Consider the following 23,143-nt stretch of genomic DNA (forward strand, 5'->3'; position numbering starts at 1 on the left):
ATTCGAACACTGCTACTAGTACTAATTTTAGTTCGAGACCTGCGTGGGTTGATCAGTTGTTTAGGAGAATTGGAGATATTCATATAAAATTATCGCGAATTGACAAAATAAACGATGACCTAGAATCTGTGGTGCTGTGTCCATGGACTGAGCAAGAGGCTGAGAAGACAAAGGTAATTAATGAGCAATTAAGGAAACAGGTCACAGATCTCAATGACAAAATTCTTGACCTTCAGAGTCGAAGCATGAGAGACAATTTATTGCTTTTTGGCCTTGCCGAATACCGTGGTAATAGAAGAGAGAATTGTGAAAGGCTCATAAATGACTTTTGTGAAACCAAGTTGAATATATCTGGAGTTGGAAACTACACTGAGCGTGCTCATCGATTGGGAAGATTCAGCAATCAAACAGTGCGGCCTGTTGTGAAATTCTCCAGCTTTAAGGAACGGGAGAGGATTAGGATGTGTGCATCCAAATTGAAAGATACAGGCTTTGGAGAAAGAGCAGTTTCCGGGTGAAGTTGTGGATAGGCGAAAAGCATTATTCCCGGTTATTCAGAGAGCCTTGCAGAATAACAGACGCGCAGTGCTGAGGGTCGATAAGCTATACATGGACAGTAATTATGATAAATAACATAAAAATTTTCGTTGTTTTATCCTCTCGACTCATATGACATCATCTTTTAATAGAACACTGGATCGAAAAGGAGTTCTCTGTTGAGGTGGAAGGATTTTATAGTTTTGTTTTTCCTAGAAAATTTTCGAAATCTAAGCAAGGTGGAGGTTGTATTATTTTAATTCGTAAAAAAATATTAAGCAATATGTATCTTTTCTTAAATATATGTATGACACTATCATATGGCTTAAGCTTGATAAATGTATATTACAAAGCACTGAAGCTATGTATATGGCCTGTGTGTATATACCACCAAGCAGTTTTAATTTCTACCAAACTTATGATTGCGATATATTTAGTGATCTCGAAAACCAAATTGTTGAATATATGAATTTTGGGAAAGTTATATTGATTGGTGACACTAATGCAAGAACAGCAGGCGCAAATGATTTCATAATGCATGATATATTACATAATGATGTTTTGAGAGAATTAAGTGAAGTTTTATTTAATGGCGTAGATACACATATTCAAAGTAGAACAAACCCTGATGTTGTTGTTAATGATTTGGGTAACAAATTATTATCACTTTGTAAAAGTAGTGGGCTGAGAATTTTGAATGGGCGTCATAAGTTGGGTATGGACAAAGATTATTCATTTGTTGGCCCAAGGGGCATGAGTGTTGTAGATTATGTAATAACTACCCCTGATGTATTTCAACAAATTGATCAGTTTATTGTTGCAAACTTTAACATGTATTCAGATCATGCGCCTCTTCAGCTTAGATTGAAATCAAAAAATATTATATGTAACTCGATTGTGCATAGTGAGAGTGAAAACCAAATTTCTGCGCAATTCCTCTGTAACCAGAATTTGTTTTCCCAAGCTAGGTCAGCTTTAATTGAAAATTTGAAGATCTTGTGTCATGTTTACAAAACACCCCGTCGGAGTCCCAGTCTAGTATAGATGTATCGATCGATTTGTTTACAACACGTTTGATTGACCTTATGCGACCTTATTTTGAAGTTAAAGCTGACATGAATTCTTAAAAACGCAACATTTTCATCTACGTACGACTTGTTTCATACCAACTATAGCCGTATTCCGCCATATTTCTTTCAGATACCTTGTTTCATTGTAACGATGTATACCCCAATGCGCTCGTTACACTTGAATGATTTTTTGGATTGGGTATCGACTTGTGCACATCTCCGATGGTAAAGCATATGAGAACACATGAGGTAATCAAGACATTTCAAAAACAAAATAAACAACATAATAATCATATTTTTGAATGATTATTGATTTGAATCAAAAGAAAAAAATGCAAGTTTGGAAGAGAAATTTAGATGCATGAGTACGTATTTTTACAGTGCGCCAATTTATGCAGAATAAACTTGAAATAAAAAGCAGTAAAATTTGCAAACACATTTTGAAATTATATCATTTGAATGGAACAAAACAACCAACGTCTTTGATTTGCAGGTCCTATGCAATTGATGCATATCGAGAAAACGCCTCGAACGCTGTAAACGTACCCATACCTGGTAATAAGGCTACTGCATCGGTTCGAAGATGTGCACAAGTCAAGTGATATACACCCTGAATTCCATTTATTGAAATATGCATCACAAAAAAGAAATAAACTCCATAAAAGCTCAATAGTAAACACACTGTCATTACTCCGTACACACTAGCACGACGATACACTTAGTCCGTGCTGATCAGATTTTGGTCAGGGAAAATATCAAAAGTGGAAAGAGAAGTTATTTGGTATTTGCGCGGCTGAAAGGGGGGGGGATATTATAACTGATGTTCTTATGCTATAATTGTGAATTGTTTATCTACATGTAGTTCTAATATACATTCTATACAAAGTAATGTATATAGTATGCAGTTAGTTTGCGTCGCAAAATCCATTTGTCAATTATAACTGATTATTTTAGTACTAATCTCAAATCTAAACAAAGTAATTTGATGTACGGCTATAATTTACTTCAAATCTTAAAAGCTATTAACCAGAATACAAATTTTTATGTGTACATCTATACATTCTTTAACACATACACACACGGAGAAAGGCCATCCCCTGTTCAGATTGACATTTAGGCATTTGATTTTTTTTGGGGGGGGGGGGGCATACAAAAATAATTGACATGACCGTTATTTGAATATTCTTGGAAGACAGACATTTTTGCCGAATTCAGTTTTGAGATTTTTTTAAAATGTGTCACTCCGACCACAAAGTATGTGCATTTTGAGGAATGTAACTGTTTTATAATTATGTTGTTACAGGAAGTATTTCGAGATTTCAGTATCCCTGCCTGATAGTCTAAGTATTTTTTATATATATATATATATAAATAATTTCTGTAGGTGAATTTGGGAGATAATTTTAAAAGCTAGGGTAGGGATACTTGACACTGATTGAATACGGATAATTATTATTTATTCTTTTGTACATGTATATTGAACGCTCTCTCTCTCTCTCTCTCTCTCTCTCTCTCTCTCTCTCTCTCTCTGTAACCACCCGTTGGGGCTAGGATAGGTATAAAATCCTACGCACTTTTTGCTGTACCATTTATTATGCCTTAGGGCAGATCAAGGATTTTTTTTCAGGCGGGATGTCGAAACTTCATAAATTGAATAATAATTTTACTTTGGACAGGAAATTAACACAAACGCCTAAATTGAAAGAGAAACTAGACGTACATGTATTATTAGCAATGAACTCACTAAATGATACCCCCTGCCTCCCATATGGTTATAATGGCAAAGTCCATATTTCGCTAAACCCATACGTGTCAGATCAAAAAGTAAAATAGAAGGTGCATAATGGTACATGTAATATGTAATAAACTTAAGATTCTTTGAAAGTTTCATTAAATTTCTCTAAGTGGTGTAAGAGGATTTGCGGATAAGAGATGGGTACCCCAAAGCGTAACAGACAGACGAACGGACATAACGATTACCTCCCACTTTTCAGGCGGGGGATATAATAAACGTGAAATATAAATCACAGGAATGGAAACATTGAGAACTTTCTCGAATACCTTCTCAAACCTATGTGTCGAACTTGGACAACAAACAAGAGAACTTTTAAAAAGCTAGTTTTAGGTAGAATGTGGAACTCTCACGAGGAGTTTACTCTCTCTTCCTACATGTATATGCTTTTTCTAATAATCATTAATTTTTTATGCCTAGAAATTTAATTCACATTAAATTCTATTTTCATTATCATTGTACCAAAGAATCAAACTCGTTTATTATACCCCACGCGTGAGGTATAATGTTTTTGACCCGTCAGTCAGTCTTTTTTTTTTTTTTTTGGTCATCGCAACTTCTCATAAACCACTGTACAGAGTTTTGTCGAACTTTGCAGATATTTATAGGAGACAATGTGTGTGTAGATTTGCACGTCACCAGGAAATTCCGAATTCTTTATTTTTCGGGAATTTCCGCACTTTTACATTTAAATTTTGGCCATATCTTGAATATAGAGGTGAGCAGTTTGTCAGCACAACTCCTCATAAACCGCTGCACACAATTTCGTCAAACTTTGCAGATATTTAGGACACAATGTGTATTGATGTGCATATTACAAGGAAATCACGATTCCTTTATTTTTTTCTGGGAATTTCAGCACTTCGACTTTTGGGTGAGCGTGGGGTATGTGAACGTGCTCACTTTTTCTTTCATAGTGCATAAAATTATAAATAACTTTAAATCAAATTATATTAGGTCTAATAAAGCCAATACACAGTATTTATTTGATAATAATTGGTCATAAAGAAATCCAATCTGTTTCAGACGTTTTTCTTACATTATTTTTATGAGAGTGTTATGCATGTTTTATTACACCCCCCCCCCCCCCTCATATCACGGGAAAATATCTTCAAAAGGTGATGATTCGTAATAATGCCTGCTTTTTATGAATTTGATGAAGTTAAACCATGTACTTAATAGTAAATTTTATTTACAACATGTCAAGACAAGAGTAATGTTTATTTTTGAAAAAATTACTTGCATTTTTTTCAGTCAACCCAACTGAGCTTTCAACCTTTGATATTTTCCCTTACCAAATAAAATGATCGGCATGGGCCACGTGTGTCCAAGCATCTTTTACTGTTGAGTTAGCAATGGATTACATGAATTCTGAGATGCATTTTTCAATAAAAGTAAAATAGGATAATTCTTTCGACATGTGCACATCTCTGAAACGATAGCAGTAGTCAGGTAAATGTTTTTATCACTGCGTTTGACGCGTTTTCTCGACCTGAATGGGTGTTTGATGTACATGTATGTATTCCGTGTTAGTTTATTTTCTATATTGCAGCAAATGCATTAAAAAATAATTTAATTATCGGTATAGTTCTAGTTTTTGTTGAATTTTTACTTTTCAAACATGTATTTGGTTAATTTATGGACTTCTAAAAACTTTGTTATCGGAGATGTGTACATGTCGACAGTCAGGCTAGAAAATCACTCAAGTGAAGCAATCGTACAAGGCTATATATAGCAGGTACAGGTGACCAAAATTTTCAATTAAATATGGCGGAATCGAAGAAATATGGCGGACAAAGGCGTACAGGAATGTAGTAAGTCGTACAAAGATGAAAAATTATGACTTTTTAAGAGTTCATGTCAGCTTTAACAAAAGGCCTACAAAACCGGTTCATAATCCAGGTGGAACAAGCTCTCGAAATTACCAGACAAACCTTGGTTTACCGTAGAGCTCAAAGAAAAGTATAGGATATATCGCTCAGCACTCACGCGTTTTGATAATACGAAAAACAGAGAAAACCATTTGAATTTAACCGAGGCTAAAAGAAGTTACAAGCATTTTGAAGCTAAACTTAGACGCCAGTATTTACGGAAAGAAGGCGATTTATTGGATCAACCCAAACATATTTTATAAACATTTTCGAAAAAGAAAACAAAAACATACATCAATTGATTTTGAACTATTCCAAAGGCATTTCAAAGATTTATCTACATCTTCAACCAATATGGATAACGAATCCCCCGTGGACACAGGAAATACCGTGTTTGAAGAATTAGATACTAAAATTTCTGAAAAAGAAATATCGGATGCTATAGATTGTCTTAAACAAGTCGGAGAGAATACTCGAAATCGGGTAATTATCCGTGAAATCGCGTATAATACTCGATATTAGGGTATCGTTGAATCCGCGAAATCGGGTATTTCGTGGAACTTTCTATAAAAACTAAAGAATAAAGCAACGGCGCATTATGCCAATAATTGTTACATGTACATCAGTATCTTATGATTTTATTTTTATTGAACCTAATTCATACGGTTGTCAAATAAGTTTAAAATCACGCAACAAACACTGCTCGGGTAACAAAGAGGACACAATGGCGTTATTATTTTTCAATATAATTTCTAAAAAACAAATAACTACACTTTGTTTGTCTTTATTTCCCATTAAAGTATTCCATATACTTATTTTTCTAATTTGTGCAATATTCACAAAACGTGAAATTTTAAAGAAATTAAACGACTAACACCGTGTTATGTATTTTTACTGAAAAATGTATGGCGTCCCTTTCACGTGAAATATAAATTATTGCCAACAGTTAAAGAGTACAGTATAAGCGAGTCATAATTGTATATCTCTGCCATAATAGAATACCAACGTTATTATAAAGACGAAAATAAAATAAGATGAAATAAGTACCCACGGGAAAACAGTTTGAAAATAGCTAATTGAAGGTAAGTATCCTTTTTTTATGTCAATTTAGCATGAAATTTTCATTCAAAGACACCGTAAATTTAATCGATACAAAATATACTATTTTACCTTTATTTTGTGCATTTGTGTGAAAATTGAGAGCGAGAAGTCATATGAACAGAATTTTCTAGTTTTTTTTTTTTTTTTTGGGGGGGGTGATAAATAAAAGTCAAATGTGTACATCTTTTCATGAAGTTAAAATACATTGAATTTCTCAATATAGATCGAGGTACAGTCATATTGAAATATGAATTACATAGTCAAGTTTTCACATTTCTTATAGTTTTTACGTTTATGAACATGTTTATGAACAAACTGAAATAATCGTTCGAGTGTTCAATTGCCTTGGAAACTCTTGTCTTACTTTTTTGGGAATATAATTCCTCATCGGACATTAAAATTTTATAAAAATCGTAGCCACTTCCTTTCTTTATTATACTATTTGATAGACAGGGTAAATTTTACCTCTTTACCTTCTATATTTTTTTTTATATCGCTACCTTATACATCATTATAATATGCTAAATAATACAACACACTATCTGAATGGTTCTAGACAACATGTCACAATTTTATTTTAGTTATTTTTATCTATGATACTTATTACTCATGGCAATAACTTTTCCTAATACTCATCTATAATGAAACATGTGCTAAAACAATAAACATGATTTCTAGTCACTTGTAGTCTCATATTGTGTTAGAAAATAACAGGTTGCTTTTTGTTTACCTACAATGTATATAATTTTTATTTGATGAATAAATCTTCCCTGCGATTAAAAATAGATGACCGAGTTTAACCGACTGTGACACTCAAAGAGAGGTCTCTTGGACACCTGTAGAACACAGTCGAGGTTGTTTTGTCAGAGGTGGTCAAGAAGCCTTTAGCCCCCCCCCCCCCTTTTGAAGTCGCCAAGAATGACTTAGCGAAATTAAACGATTTACAGTTATGTTCTCTCATAAGCTATATTTCTGAAACTATCACTGTCTCTGCTAAAATGTTGAAGACATATTCTGCAAATATGTTTGAATGATAAATAAAAAGAAAAGATTTTCAAAAAAAGAGAAAGAGGGTTCTTTTAGCCGAAGTTTTAGACATTTTTATCATTACATTATTTATACATTCATAAATAAATTTGATTTTATGCCAAGATGAATGTGAAAGTAATTAATTAGATACGATAGACAATCCCTTGTTTAAACATGGCATCATATCTGGTGTGTGAAATGTGTTTCCGAATAATTTGATTTATTTACAAATTGTTCATGTTTGTCGTGTTGATGTGGAATTATTAAAAATTCCCGAATTCTGATACTTTACAATTCTGTTGTGTTGGGAATGAACATTAGGAAGATGCATCTACTTTCAAAGCCTTTTTGTGTGCAGATCATGAAATCTACTGATCTCCACGGGTATTTGTTGTCCCGCACGGGTATTTGTTGTCCCGAGCGCATTAATCTTGACGCCCAAATTCTTTCTTGGCTAGTGATACCTTTAGAAAACGTGTATCTAGATGAAAGTTAACTCCGCAACATGCGCCATCCCATTGTTTAAGTTTTATTAGGTGATTACACCTCCTATACCCGATTTCGCGGATTCAACGATACCCTAATATCGAGTATTATACGCGATTTCACGGATAATACCCGATTTCGAGTATTCTCTCCGACCTGTTAAACGAGAAAAATCTCATGGCCTTGATCATATTTTGAATGAATACTTTATAGAATTCAAGGACATATTTTTACCATATTTACATATTATTTTTAATCGTATATTAAGTAATGGTTATAAGCCGAAAACTGTCCATTATATCAGAAATTAGACGACCCGAGAGTTAATATCTGTCTGTAATGGTCAGTTCGAGGCTTATAACTTACTTAAAACATTTCACCACTGTCGAACACTTCTATTGTTAACTTATTGGAGAGCCACAGGTAAGGTCTCGTTCTGCTTGGATGACTACCTGGCACTGTTCATCAAGTTAGGCCAAAGAAAACTAGTTTTGGTTTTTCTTCTGTCTTTATAATAGTAGGAATCATCGAGAGGTGTTTTATATCGATAGTCTTTTAGTCTTATTTATCCGCATTGCGACATTTTTTATATATACTACGCATGCGTAAAAATCAGTTCTACTAAATTCTTTACAATTTATTCAATTTACAACGCAACGAGCACGGATGAAGACGTACATTTTAATTTCGAAAAAAGACCTTCAGAATCGGGTGTTTTGACGATGCCATTTATCGATTACACCAAGATGCCTCAGTTCAGGTTTTTACTGTGAAATCCGGATATATATTCTTATGTTTCGGAATTTGCAAGAAAAAGTTCCCGTTAAAAGGTAATTTTTGTAAAGCAATAGGATTAGAAGGATTTTACTCAAACAACTGTTTATTAAAGCATTTTCTATGAAATTGGCACCGTTCACGGTAGCTCAGTCGGAAGAGCGCTCGCTCCGTGATCGGGAGGTCGTGAGTTCGTATCTCGGCCGCGACTGACCTAGTCGTTAAAATGGGTAGCAACTGTTCTTTCGCCATGCGCCCGGCACTTTGAAGTGAAAGTTGTGGGTCCTTCGGATGAGACCTTAAAAACCGAGGCCCCGTGTCAGCGACAGGCGTTGGCACGATAAAGATCCCTCACTGCTCAATGGCCCTGAGTGCCGAGTAATGGTCAAAATTTGAAGCCCTTCACCGGCATACGGTGACGTCTCCAAATGAGTGAAAAATTCTCGAGAGGGACGTAAAACAATATTCAATCAATTAATCTATGAAATTGGGAGATTATTCCTGATGTATTTTTTAAAAATGCAATTCTCTTTTGTGAGCAGGTTTCGAACTCGGAAGGATTTTACTCCAGCCACTCCTTAAAACGACAGATACTCGCTTTAACGACGCAGGACTAGGTGGACAAATGGTCATAAATCACCGGATGAAATTACAGATTCCGTTGGAATTGAGCTAAATTTTGTGCTAAATGCGGAAAAATGGATATTTCAATAAACAAAAAGCCCAAGGTTGTGTGTAAGAAAACACATGCTTTTCATTCATCATTTGTGTTCATTGGATTCTATATATGTTCCGTGGATCAATCATTGTGAAATGAACGGTGAATATAGGAAATTTATGATGGGAGCCACGGATGCGTTTACAATAATTAATCTGAGACATTTAATTCACTGGATTATTTGTGCCATTTTCAATAGGATTTTTTGTGAAATATTAACATTTAACGCTTCTAATTTCCTACATTGTTCATATTAAATTGTTTGATTTGTCATTGCCTTTTATGTGGTGTTTACTTATTTGCCTCGCCCTTTGTTCTCATTTTAACGTTACCTGTACCTGTCCAATAAGTTGAATCTTATTGGACACCTACAGGTATCTTACTGGACGGGGTGCAGGACAATAACAAATTTATTGAATCAGGTTTAACAAAAGATGACGTCACAAAAATGTTTTAACATCTGGTCATTTTCCAACACAATGGTCTGATGCTATAATTATACCTGTTTTTAAGAAGGGCGACCCCGACGATCCCAATAATTATCGAGGTATAAGTCTTATTAGTTGCTTTTGTAAATTGTTCACCTCAATACTGAATGGAAGGCTTATACTATGGGCATCATTTAATAGTGTTATTACAGATGCACAGTTTGGTTTTCAACCTATGTTAGGTATTACAGAAGCAATATTTGCGCTACATTGTCTTGTATCAAAAACACTTCAAACACTAAGAAACTGCTTTATTGTTGTTTTGTTGATTATAAGAAGGCTTTTGACTCCATCATTAGAGAAAGGTTATATAGAAAACTAAAGTATTATGGTATACAAGGGTATGGAAGCCCATTTAGGACCTATCAAAAATATCATTGAATTCGTTATAACGATTTTTAGAATTCCTTTTAACGAATTTAATTTGTTATAACAAATTTATTGAATTCGTTATAACGAATTTAATTTGTTATAACAGATTCATTGAATTCTTTATAACGAATTTAATTTGTTTTAATAGATTCATTGAATTCGTTAAAACGAATTTAATTTGTTATTGCAGATTTATTGAATTCGTTATAATGAATTAAATCTGATATTACAGATTTATTGAATTCGTTATTACCAATTCAAAAATTTGTTAAAACAAATTCTTGAATTGGTTATAACTAATTAACTAATTCAACAAATCAGTAATAACAGATTTAATTCGTTATAACGTGGCCAACTTTTTTTAAGCCAAACTTCCTTTCACTTCCAATTTTTTCCTATGTTTTCTTGCTATGTATATACTTTGGTAAAAAGTAGGGGGGGCAACCATCTTTTCAATAGACATTTTCTATAGTAAAGGTAATGTTGGAGAAAAAAGTGGGGGGGGGCAGGCCCCCCCCCTGCCCCCCCGGATACTACGTGCCTGTAAATACACTAGAGTTATATACGTACGAGTGGGGTCTAGATGTAAATGTATCAAAAAGTAAAGTTGTTGTTTTTAGAAATGGCGGGAAAGTCCGCGCAAATGCAAAATGGACTTATTATGGTGAAAATATAGAAATAGTGGACCAATTTGTTTATTTAGGCATTGTGATTCTATAACTGTAAATTCCTCATCGCTCAAAAACAATTAGCAACACATAGTCATATTTGTCTGCCGATCATTCGTCAAAGACTTAATGATCACTTTATACAAACCTTATAAAGCAAAATGCAAACAGAATCAAAATGTTATATTTATAAGCATTTAATTGACAATTTTTGCTTGCAATATTATTTAGAAAAATCGATACCAAAGGTGGACAAAAAATGTATTTCTAAAATGAGGTTGTCCTCGCATAATCTTTTTATTGAAACGGGTAGACATAAAAAAATAACAAGAGACAAAAGCTTCTGTAAAATATCATTTTTTACTTGTATGCCAAATTTATTCAACATTGCGATCAAAGGTTTTGAAAAAATATTATTTATCCAGGCCATCTATGTACAAATTAATACTGTTGCTAAGTGTAAAAAATGTAAAAGAATTATGTAATTTAGGTAAGTTTCTTTATAAAGCCCTCTCGCTTAGGAATGATTTAATCATGTCATAGTATGCCATTACTTTGTTACTTTTATATTGTTGATATGACTATAACTACTATACATTACATGTACTTTGAATTAATCTCATGCCCTTCTCCATATGAACTGTAAAGACTGTTAATATGAGTTTGTATGTATATATGTGCATGTTTCATAGGGATTTACAAGGACTGACCATCCATTTCCGATTATTTTCTTTGTATATATTGTATTATTAATACAAAATGCTATAAGACTTATGTATTTTGCAATGAAGAAATTGAAAAAAAAAATTGACACAAACTCAACGCTATTCCTTCAAGATCAAGGTCACTGACAGAAAAACATATTTTCTTTTCAACGCTATGAATGACCGAAAAACATAATTTCTTTTCCACGCTACGAGTGAGTAAATGAAAATTTTTGGCGTCTTTTACTTGAAACAAAGATTACTTATGATTGGAGGTTGTGTCATGTCCTTGATCACAGGTCTTTCTGGCAAATCAAGGTCGCTGGCAGAGAAAGAAAAGGTTTAATTGAAGCATATCATTGTAATTGAGATTCACTGGAGGCTCATGCGGAGAAAGGAGGTTGTTCACATAAGAAAGTGCAATGATCTTTACCCAATGTCGTAACTTCATATTTCTGTTTACAGCTCCAACGGAAGACTTTAATACTTGTTGCTTTGCAACGAGCTCGGAGCTCGGCTCAAGTTTCTGCAATGGTGGTTGTCACCAAAGGTACAGAATTAAGAAGGATTGGTGCATTTTTTAAAATATGCAATTTTTTGATATATTTTTCTCGATAAATATATATTTTTTAAATATTTGTTTTCAATTGATACTTTCTATATGTTAAACAATGATATATTCATAAATTGCAAAAGCTTTAACTTTATAAACCACATAGTTTTGGAGATATTGTAAAAATAATTTTTTGGACATGTTGACCTATGAAAAAAACCTTAAACACTTTACAAGAACGGTAAAACGTTGTTTATAAAATAATTTGCAGCATTGAAGCTTTTAATGAAATAAAAACTACCAAAGAAAATTTGAATTTTGAATGCTACTCAATCAATCCTATCGGTGAAAATTAACAACTAATTTGAATGTTAAAGTTAATGTTTACATATTTTCCCCAGGCTAAATACGGTCTTGATGGGTTTTAATAATTGCTGTTTGCTATGTCTCAGTCCTAAGTGATCTTCTAATTATGTTCTCCATGATACATATAAAATTGCTGTTTGCTATGTCTCAATCCTTAGTGATCTTCTAATTAATTCTCCATAATACATATGAAGATGGTCATTAGGATACTTCTTTTTTTCATGGTTTATTTTTTAGTCCGAATAATTGACAGCTGTTAATGTATGTTCAGTTTCATTTGTAAATACTCATGCATGAGTAATTAGTTAATTGGCTCGTTATGTGTTTTCTTATTCTTCAGCAATAATTAAAAGAAAATAAATAACTTATTGTATAGATATGCGATAGAGGAATCGAATTAAACAATTTTTTCAAAGAAAACAAACGTCATGTTATTGAAAATTGCTTTTATGTATCCTCAATGCAGGGACAATATTAAGATGATTTAATCAAATCCGTTTCATTAATATTCTATATCTTCGGAAATGTTAGATCAAACATTTGGTTTAGAAGCCACTCTTTAAAAAGATTTGGTTTTTCGAGCAATCTGGTTAGGATACCTTTCGATAATTAGAAATGGTTTGCAGTCACGGAAAAGATAAAGTCCTTCTTTTTGCGGTTACCGTTCTTTGTGTCGGGAAAGCTTGTGCAACTGGACCTTTATACAAGGAACAAATTTTTAAGCGCAATTCTTCATTTGACTATAAAACACCAAACAAAACAGAATTATGTATCACAACTGTAGAAGGAATCGATCAGTCGATGTGTTTTTACATGTGCTTAAGACATTTACCTAAATGCGCGAGTCTTTTGTACAGCGAAAATCTTAAATTCTGTAAGCTTTTGACACTTCATCTGAGTGACAAAATTCTGAGTTTAACAAGCAACACCTCAGAAGAAGGGCGGTGGGAATATTGGGCAAATGTTCGAGGTAAGATGTTTAATCTCACAACTATTCTGCGTCCCCCGCTTTCAAAAGGTGGGGGTTATTAATTTTGGTCGGTCTCTCCTCCGTCTGTATTGATTTCTATCTATATCACATCCGTTTCCCCGCGATATCTCGAGAAACTTTTGAGAATTTGATATTAAAGAAATAAAGAAAGAGAATAAAGATATGTTACACAGCAACTCCCTTTTGGCTTAAGAGAGACCATAGCAATATAGAGGCTCAAAGGTCAAGATTATAAATTCATAATTTCTCTGTTTGAATTCTTTCGTTCCTGCGCAATATCTTGTGAACCTTTTAAGCTTTTGCATTGAAAATTTGTACCATAAAGTCATATGGCCTATTTATTTTGAGGTCAAAGGGCAATATCGTAAAGTCATCGATGTATATTCAATAACTAAAGAAGCCTTGTAGATTTTACTTCCTATGACACGTCTGTCCTTCTTTAAGTGTCTTACCCCATTTCGATCCCCTAGATACACGCATATACTCCGCTTCATCTTAGGTAAGGGCCACCGATTCTTTGAATTAGCTTGTTATCCCTTGAATTTCCGAGTTGTAAATCCACATAAAATGCTAAATAACTTTAAATGATTAATTTTGAAAAATTCGATTCTTCCTAAATTGATTCTTGCTGAGAAAATGCTACATGTATTGGAGAAATACCTTAATACATTCCGTCGAAAGCCCATTAAACCTGGAAGTAATAATGAAGTTGCAATGTATAGGCAATGTATAGGCAGAAATGAATTTTGGTTTTAGTCGCAAGTTCTTTTGTAAAAAGGGGCCCCAGAATGTACATGCATGCAATTTTGAAAATATCTTTTTTTATGTAATTAGTTAAGAATATGTCTTTCATTGATTAAAAAACGGGGAAAAGATCGTTCGAAAATATTTTAATTAAGTTTATATTTAATGGTACATATCCAAAAATATATATAACCATAGGGTTTTTGAAACAGGAAATATAGTACCATTATTGAAATAAGTTGATTAGAAAAAGCCAATAATCATTTTTTAAATTTCAAAAGAAATACATTATTTTTTTTAATCATCGTAATAGAAACCTTATTTAAGGAAAAAAAAAGGAAAAGCTGTACTACTGCACATTAAAAAAAATTATGTATAAATACGAGAATGACTTGTCTGCAATATTGTAATGATATCGGATAAATATGACTGAGCAGCATTATACATGTACATTAAGTAAATGGATTACTGTTTATAACAAGAAAACATTGATGTAACCATCAATTGTCGCCCGGGAAATAAATAAAGTAAACAATGGAAATGAGCCTTGATCATCAAACCGCTTCGATATGTGTGAAAAAGGCATACGTCTAAATGATGGAGACGATAGTCGAGAAGATTTTGAAAACTTATAGTCGGATTAAAATTGAACAAAAACGATGCCCTTTTTAAACTTTATCAATTCCTCAAGTAAATGATGGATGCATAAAATATAAATTGAAACTAAACTCATCACTCATGCATCATCTATTTTCAAACTGTATTTCACTTTAAGTATATAAAACACGAACTTTGTAGAAGTACGTTTTTATGCAATTAGTAAAATTCGATGTTCTAAAAAAAAGGGATCTGTCGTTTTTTTAATAGTAAATGAGAAGCAACTTTATATATTAAATATCAAAAACATATATATTTTTACAAATTCACTTTATGGAAGTAAATATATTATGTATCTCGTAATTTATAAAGAGAAAGAACATTCTGATTCACAATCTTTCTGTTTAGAAAACATTTAATTCTGAATAACTATTCCCACCTTAATCTCCATTCACCAACACTTAAACTTATATGTATAGAGCAGCCCAGTCATCCGGGCTGCAATAATCACTAGAAGCTCGCAAAAAAAAACTTCTGAATATTTACAATAGCGACATATTTCTTATTTGTGAAAACTTAAGAAAAATAAAGAAGGACGGTAATTTTCTAATCTACATGCTGACAGGTTCTTTTCTTACAATATTGTATCTTGAATTTAATAAAAAGATTTTGTCGTTCATGCATAGATATATGGTTGTACATTCTTAGATAAGAAAAAAGTTCATAGACATTCATTTCAGCTTGTGATGAAGGCTGGGTTCCTTTCAACAGCCATTGTTACTATCTCGAGGAAAGAGAAGCAACTTGGGATGAGGCAGTGGTATTGTTTTCTTTTGTTTACTTTTTTGTTAAAACATATGTATTAATATATGTCTCTGTATTTTTCAATGAAATATATGGAAATAATGAACAACAAGGGCACTGCTAAGCGGAGCATACCCTCGCGACAGGAACTTGTGACTGGTAATGGTAATTTCTAATGGGGATAAATTCTCTAGATGGATGCTAAACTTGTTAAAGATTGATAGTACAATGTATTTTGTTTAATGTCCCTCTCAGGAATTTTTTGCTCATATGAAGGCTTGCCGGTGGAGAGCTGCACATTTTCCCCTATAACAATCACTGACGGCCATTGAGCAGAGGGATCTTTTTGTGCCAGCATCTATTGGGACATAGACCCTTGGTTTACACGGTCTTATTCGAAGGACCAGTCCCCATGTCCCACAGTGGGATTCGAATCCGCAACGTTGGGATCAACTCCCTTACTTTTGACAAAAGTATTATGGGGCGGGGTGTTGTTGTTGATCCATTTTTTTTGCGTACAAAAAACAAAGAGCTCAGCGTCTTGGTTTGGGGGGCATTACATGGATACCTAATTTGGGGTAGTAAAGTTTAGTTTAAGATGAGGAAAATAAAAATGTTTTTCAGCACTATTTATTTTTCCAACAAAATTATCGGGGTGGGGGTCGTCTATTTTTAATAATCAAATTGCATAGCATTTTAGTGGGGAGGGGGCATAACATGCATACGTAATTGGACAGAAACACATCACGTATGCTATAGCAATCTCTACCCAGAGTTATCGTTTCACTTAGACATGTTATATCTCTGTCAAAGTCTTAAAAGTAGTACGGAAGCGGAGGAACGTGAATATTTTTCAAATGTTGTTTAAAATTGTCCACAAGAAGATTAACACATTTACATTTCTATATATGTGTTAATGCTGCAAGTTGTTTGTCTATAAAAACTAAATCATGTTGATATTTATCAGTAATGCATTCTAAATTTTCCACGTTCCTAATATCCTGCCGAGAAATATTCCCTTATAGGACATGGTGAAAAAGCGATGTCTGATTCTAATTCTCATAAATAAACTTTTATTTAACATGTTAAAGAAGAATATAGAAGTTTTACATTCATAATTTATTATGCAATAGGTGAAAGTAAGTTTTGCCAAGAATCTTGGCATTTAGACGTGAAAGAGGTGTTGTAGCGAAGCGAACGACAACTCTGGGTAGAGATTGATGTTACAGGTATAGTTATTTACCTACCTAAGTATATCTCACTGTTCCAGGCAATACGCATTTTTTTGGTAATGAAAATTAACAATGTACATCGAGAGGTCAATTGAACTTGTGAATTGTATTTACGGCTTTCAGGAATAACGTGCACCCCTAATTCCCAGACACTTGTTGGAATTTGGTAATGAAACCGCGATGTTCGTCCAATTATTTCAATTACTTAACATCCGAGAAGACATGTTAATTCATACAGACTGTCTTAAAATACGCACAGTTATATAAGAATGCGCAAATACATTTACGAAGTAAAACTTACTGATATCCAAGCGACCCGAATTTACCAGGTTAATTAAAGTGGTATTGTCAAGTCGTACATAAAACTATAGTTTATTGAAGCAACCTAGCTAACTAGCTTTAAGTGCAGAGTATAGGACTAAATTTGCAGCTTTTCACCGTCAAGTGGTGGCGTCTCCATATTAGTGAAAAATTCTCAAGAGGGACGTTAAACAACATACAATCAACCCTATGCTTTATTTAAATATGTTAACATTTTTTTGGAATGTGAATGGTTTTTTTTAATGAAAAAGGAGAATGTTACGAATAACAACCGATCCCATGAAATTAAAATGTTAATATAATGGACAGCGATCAATCCCTTGAAAAGTAAATATGCATACAAATTTCATTGATGATAAAGGGTGTAGAAAAAAATAAGCATCGTCCGAATATATTTTAGATGGAAGTTTAAATATTTTTCATACAGAATTAAACAAAATAATGTGTTTTTTTTCTTATACTGTATATTTAAGGCTCAATGTGAACAAAGAAGCTCGTACTTGATAGAAATGAATTCCGACTTAGAAAGTATTTGGATCACAGAGTCATTTCTTTTGCCTGTAACTGGTGGTGAGTTGTTCATTTCTTAAAATGAAATTGAATTTTGATAAATACAGTATGTTCTTTTCTTTTCAAATATACATATAAGCATACATATTATACATGTATTCTAATGAATAAAAAAACAATTCAAAAGATAATCGTGTTTAAAAACGTGTACCGGTAATTCCTTGTCTGTATGCGTAAAAATCTCCACCCCTTTAAATTGGAGAGAGAAAATGATGTTAAGTTCGATCATTAACACTTAAAACTTTTCCTTTACATAAATGTAAAATCACATTAACCTTTGGCATATTTGTTTTACTTTGAAATATTCCATTTATTAAATTCTACGTTTAAAAACAAAACCCTATCTCTCCACTATAAATGCTACGATTAATATGCTTTGGCATTGTAGTTGAAGCAATATGTCCTCACTTCTTCAGCTGTTCAGTTTGGGTTGGTGCAAGAAGTGAATTGCCTCCGGACGAATTTCTATGGAAACAAAGCGAAACGGGAGTTGTGTTTCCTCAATGGGCGCCAAACCAACCTAACAGCGGTGGTAGTGTCCCTGCATGCGTCGTTCTTCAGAGGGACGGGACCGGAAATGACATGTATTGTACGAAGACATTCCAGTTCATCTGTGAGAAAGAGTAATACTGTACAAGAGCAGGAAAACCTCGAACATTCATGTAACACAGACATTTGTGTATATATAACAAACGCGACAAATATTGTGTTTCCCTTGAAGAAATTATTGGTTATTTAGGGAGGGGTGTGTATAAAATTAAAGTTTTTTATAGTATTTCTTATTTGTAATTTATAAATTTTTAACATCCGGTGATGTTTATACCCAGCGCAGCAAGCGTCGCAACGCTCATCACTGCGAGCTCTTAAAGCAACGCCTGTGCGAAGAGAAAATTCGGACTACTGCACATTCATTCGATAGAAGTTTTTGACGCATTAATTTGGACCCATAATGCATCACTTGTTAAAGCTAGGTTCTCGCGAGAATAGCGGCAAATGTTCAACTAAAAGTAAACATGCCCTGATTTAATGGATAAATATTGAAGATAAATAGTAAACGAAACGTTCTTCATTTACTTTCAGCACTGTTCAGGCTTCTTTTCGGAAATGTAACTTACATACGACATCATTTGACGTAAGAGTCTAGACGCACCAAATCAATCTGTACCCAGAGTTGTCGTTCGCTTCGTATAAGTGGAACGATGACTCTGGGTAGAGAATGGCACCAAATGGACACAGACTGTCAATTATTTTGCTATACATTCCTTTATAACATAAAAAATATTTTTAAAAAATACACCGGCCCAGCTTACCTAAAACTTAGCACAGAGTAAAACTATTTTAAGTCCAAAAATTTATCAACTTCTCAGGAACATTCATACTCTGCAAGTCCTTTTATGGCATCGTTATAACCTCTACCCTGCTTTTTTCACTTTCTCTTCGAGGAAAGGGTAAATATGGGCCTCTTTACACCCTTCATACTACGCACTTGCCAAAAATATCAACCCCCCCCCTACAATCCCTGGTATTTCTATATTTTCTGTAATATTCTCACATTCCATCATTTATTTCAAACATTAATATTTTTACTTTAAAATGAAAATATTTACATACCTGAATTCAGCCAATCAGTTAAAGCCTACCCATTTATTACTCTGCTTCATCTTGTTCAACCAGGAAATGATGTAAAAATCTGGGTCTTTGGTACTCTTTTTCCATAAACATTGAAAGAGGTACGAACGACAACTCTACATACTGACGGTAAGCGGTAAATCTAGTCCGCCCGACTCCCGACGGTCCCGGATTTTGGATTTTCAGCAATTTCTTTTTACCGGTGCACAGAATGTGTTCTTTTCATGAACAGTTTCTTGGTTTTAATGAATTCATTAATGCATAAAAACTTTAGAAAAACATGCGTATTTATTACTAAATAAGCAGTATCACCTGCCAAAAAGCGGCAAATCTAGTACTCTGTTATAAATGTTAAAACCATGGCAAAAACAGACACTGATGTTTTCGTAGTATTCCGATTAAAACAACAAAATGAAGTATATATTTTTTTTTAAATAAAAGGAAAACCTCATTTTCATACCAGATAATTTTTACGCACACAAACTATCACATATACTACTGTTTTTAGGTTGGTAATTAAATATTTGTTTTTAACTTGGTATTGCTTGTTTCTTCACAATATTAAAAAAATAAGTTCAGACGTACTACATGTATAATGTTGACTTCGTGTAACTGAAATACATTTACATTCACAGAGAAGTTTTATATAACAAACCTGTTAGCTCTAAAGAAGGATGCTGTGTGAAAATCCACATTTATCAACATTAATATTATTCCTGTGAAACTGAACTTTTCATAACACATGGGTAAAGGTGCCAAGGAAAAAAAATTAAAAATATTACAAATTTGAAGATGAACTAGAGGTACTGTGAGCAGTGAATTATATAAATGATCAACCGCCTCTAATATGAATATAACGGCTGTGTCCATGTTTTGCAATGGGAAACCGAAAATATTTGTAGGATGAAAATTTAAAGTAAAAGAAGGTGCACAACGGCAATATGTAATAAAGATTCTATGAAAATTTCATTCAGTGGTGCAAGAGGAGTTGTGGATAAGAGATGGGTATATCTATAGCGTAACAAACAGATGGACGGACATCCCGATTAATATATACCCTACCGCTTTTCAAGCAGGGGGTATAAAAAGAACTAATGAAGCCAGGCAAGCATTATGGCCCATGCATTTTTTGGCTATTCAATGTCTCTGAATGTCTTTCTCAAGATTGTTGCAACACAAAAAATCTTAAACAGTTGTCTGTATTTGAAATAATAATACTCTTCACTCACTTAACCTCCCGATCAAATATTTTATTTTACACCATGTTCAACTCCCATGAGTACTTTCAGTACTTTGATTTTGAACATGGGATGTAATCTTATACAATTCTTCCACAACACTTGGTAAATATTATTCAGGTTATCAATTTCAATATAAATCTATGATAAGTATTGCTGATTTCTGAAAAAAAGCTCGTTGTTTATTTACATGTATCCTTATAACCGTATGTTTAGGGAGACAGATCGGTGCAGGTTTATCAATCAAGTATTATTTACTCCTTTTGTCATTCAATGGAGTTAATAACCATGAAAATAAAAAAAAATCATGAATTCTTTTTAAAGTTGAATGTTAACTAGGACACTTGTTTTTGAAAAAAGATAACATTCTTTCCTTGGAATTTTAAAAGAAAGTTTAGTCCTCCGAATGAGGCCTTTAGATCTTTGTTCCCATTTCACGGCAGGGGTTACCGCAGAAAATATCCCTTACCGCTGAATGGCTATGAGTGCCGAGTTGATGTCAATTAAATGATGGCTTTTCCAGCTGAGTAAAAAGTTCTTTAGAGAGAAATTAAAAGATAAATCAAAGTACTCAGAGAGCCGGGCTCATTTACAGAGTTGAATGAATTTCTCACATGAATCATACACGTACGTTTATAGCGAGCGCAGCGAGCGTCGCGAAGCGACGCTCGTAACTGCGAGCTCTAACGACAACGCCTGGGCGAAGAGAAAATTCGGACTACTGCACATTCATTCTTTAGAATTTTTTGCCGCAGTAATTTTGACCCACAATGCATCACTTAGCAAAGTTGCGTTCTCGCGAAAACGCCGGCAAATGTTCAACAAAAAGTTTACTCGCCTTGATTAAATGGATACATATTGAAGATAAATTGTAAACGTAACTTTTTTCATTAACTTTCAGCACTGTTCAGTTTTTTCTTGGTATTGTAAGACGTCATGTGACGTCAGAGTCTAGACGCACAAAATGTCACGTGCGGTTTGACGAGCCCGATCTAAATTAAAACAATAGAAGAGTTTGCGCTCGCTCTAACGGTCGCACCGTCAACATATTATTCTGATGAAAAAATTATTTTAAAACTATCAATATAAATGATGAGACACTGACAGTGCTAATACCACGGTCCAATTTTGTCAGAATCTGAATTAATCTGGTACCGCAGCTGAATGTAAACAAACAGGCCAGTCTGGTTCCCTCTCCTGCTTTAGCTCGTATGTGTAGAGAACTACGATAACACTGATTATCAAAAATCCTTGCGCTAATGAAATATGTTCTTTGACTTAGGACTGAAGTTTTCAAAGTCATTACTACTAATGTTTTATATGATAAAACTTCGTTTTATTTTTGTTGCTTTATTTAGCGTTTGTATTATCTCAAAAGCGGTTGAGAGTAATAACTATATTTTTACTCGTAACTTTAAAATGGCGACTATGGGGTTGACTTCCTGCCTTGAACAGGATGACATAAGCCGGCAATTGCTCTTTGAGCAATAAGCCCGGCTAAAAACCAATTGATATATAATGAAGACTTTAAAGCAGTGAAAATCTTCGAAAGAGAAGTACAAGAACATGTCGTCAATCAATCCTATGTCAGAAATTTACTTCATAAACACTAAAATAATAATAAAATTGTCATATCTAAGATAAAGAAGTTTTTTTAATGTGGAGAAATTACACATATTTAATTTAAAAACATCTTGGTTGTTGCATTTGTTTATTTTCAATTGACATAACCATTTTCACAATACGAGTATTGGCACATATATAGTATATTTTAAAGTAAGTAGTACTACGTGTGCACGTCAGGGAAATACTATTGTTTTAGACATCAAGATTTTATTTAAGCATTGAACTCATATTTTTGGATGTCGTCGGTCCTATTATTCTTGATTAAAATGATTTAAGGTAGAGACCGATAGCAATCACGTGATAGAAAGAATTTGCATATTTGCACGTGCTGTTTTTCCGGATTCCGCAACGCCGTCAAATAAAAGTCTCCATTTACACATTATTGTTACAAGATGGTCGACGAAGCAATCGAGAAATGTCCTCGATTTATAAGACAAATTTGACAAACATATTAAATCTTTGCAGTTATCGAAATTGAAGCATCTTCATGAGAATCAAAATAAAAGTGAGATTGAAACCGACCATGAACATAATTTTGGTGAAACTACTCCTTGTCCAGTGTCCACTGCAGCACTACGTGGGTACACCGGTATCGATGTGTGCCTGCTGTTGTTTTCAATATAGACATTAAAGACCATGACCCTACAGATGTTTATCGGTATGACAGAAGAAGTAAAATTTTTGCAGAACAGATTTCTTGTTTGCTGTGTCCGTGTCAGATACCTAAGGTGAATATTTACGACTTCGTATCGACAGTCGATATACAACCGATCATGACTATGGTGCTTGTTTGTTTACGCACAGGTCTGGTACAACCAAAACATCTAGCTTCAATTACCAATAACCTACATATTTTTTACCT

The 23,143-nt window shown here is 33.6% G+C and overlaps 1 protein-coding gene across 1 annotated transcript; it reads left to right on the top strand.

Annotated features, from left to right (window-relative positions):
• Window positions 1-15,621: 15,621 nt before the first annotated feature.
• LOC134265511 (mannose-binding protein A-like) lies at window positions 15,622-18,505 on the top strand. Its single transcript, XM_062747730.1, has 3 exons — window positions 15,622-15,681; window positions 17,692-17,788; window positions 18,177-18,505. The coding sequence occupies exons 2-3, from the start codon at window positions 17,728-17,730 to the stop codon at window positions 18,413-18,415; spliced, it is 300 nt and encodes a 99-aa protein (XP_062603714.1). The 5' UTR covers window positions 15,622-15,681; window positions 17,692-17,727; the 3' UTR covers window positions 18,416-18,505.
• Window positions 18,506-23,143: the final 4,638 nt, after the last annotated feature.

Source organism: Saccostrea cucullata, unplaced genomic scaffold (genome assembly GCF_032062105.1).
Source record: "Saccostrea cucullata isolate Sc308-1 unplaced genomic scaffold, CSIRO_AGI_Scuc_v1 ctg10222, whole genome shotgun sequence".
NCBI lineage: Eukaryota > Metazoa > Mollusca > Bivalvia > Ostreida > Ostreidae > Saccostrea > Saccostrea cuccullata.

What these genes read in the sequence shown, in the direction of transcription:
- LOC134265511 (XM_062747730.1), top strand. Translation starts at nt 17,728, where the DNA reads ATGAATTCCGACTTAGAAAGTATTTGGATCACAGAGTCATTTCTTTTG. An exon ending in TCTTTTGCCTGTAACTGGTG is followed by an intron (nt 17,789 to 18,176) that starts GTGAGTTGTTCA and finishes TTGGCATTGTAG; the next exon opens with TTGAAGCAATATGTCCTCAC.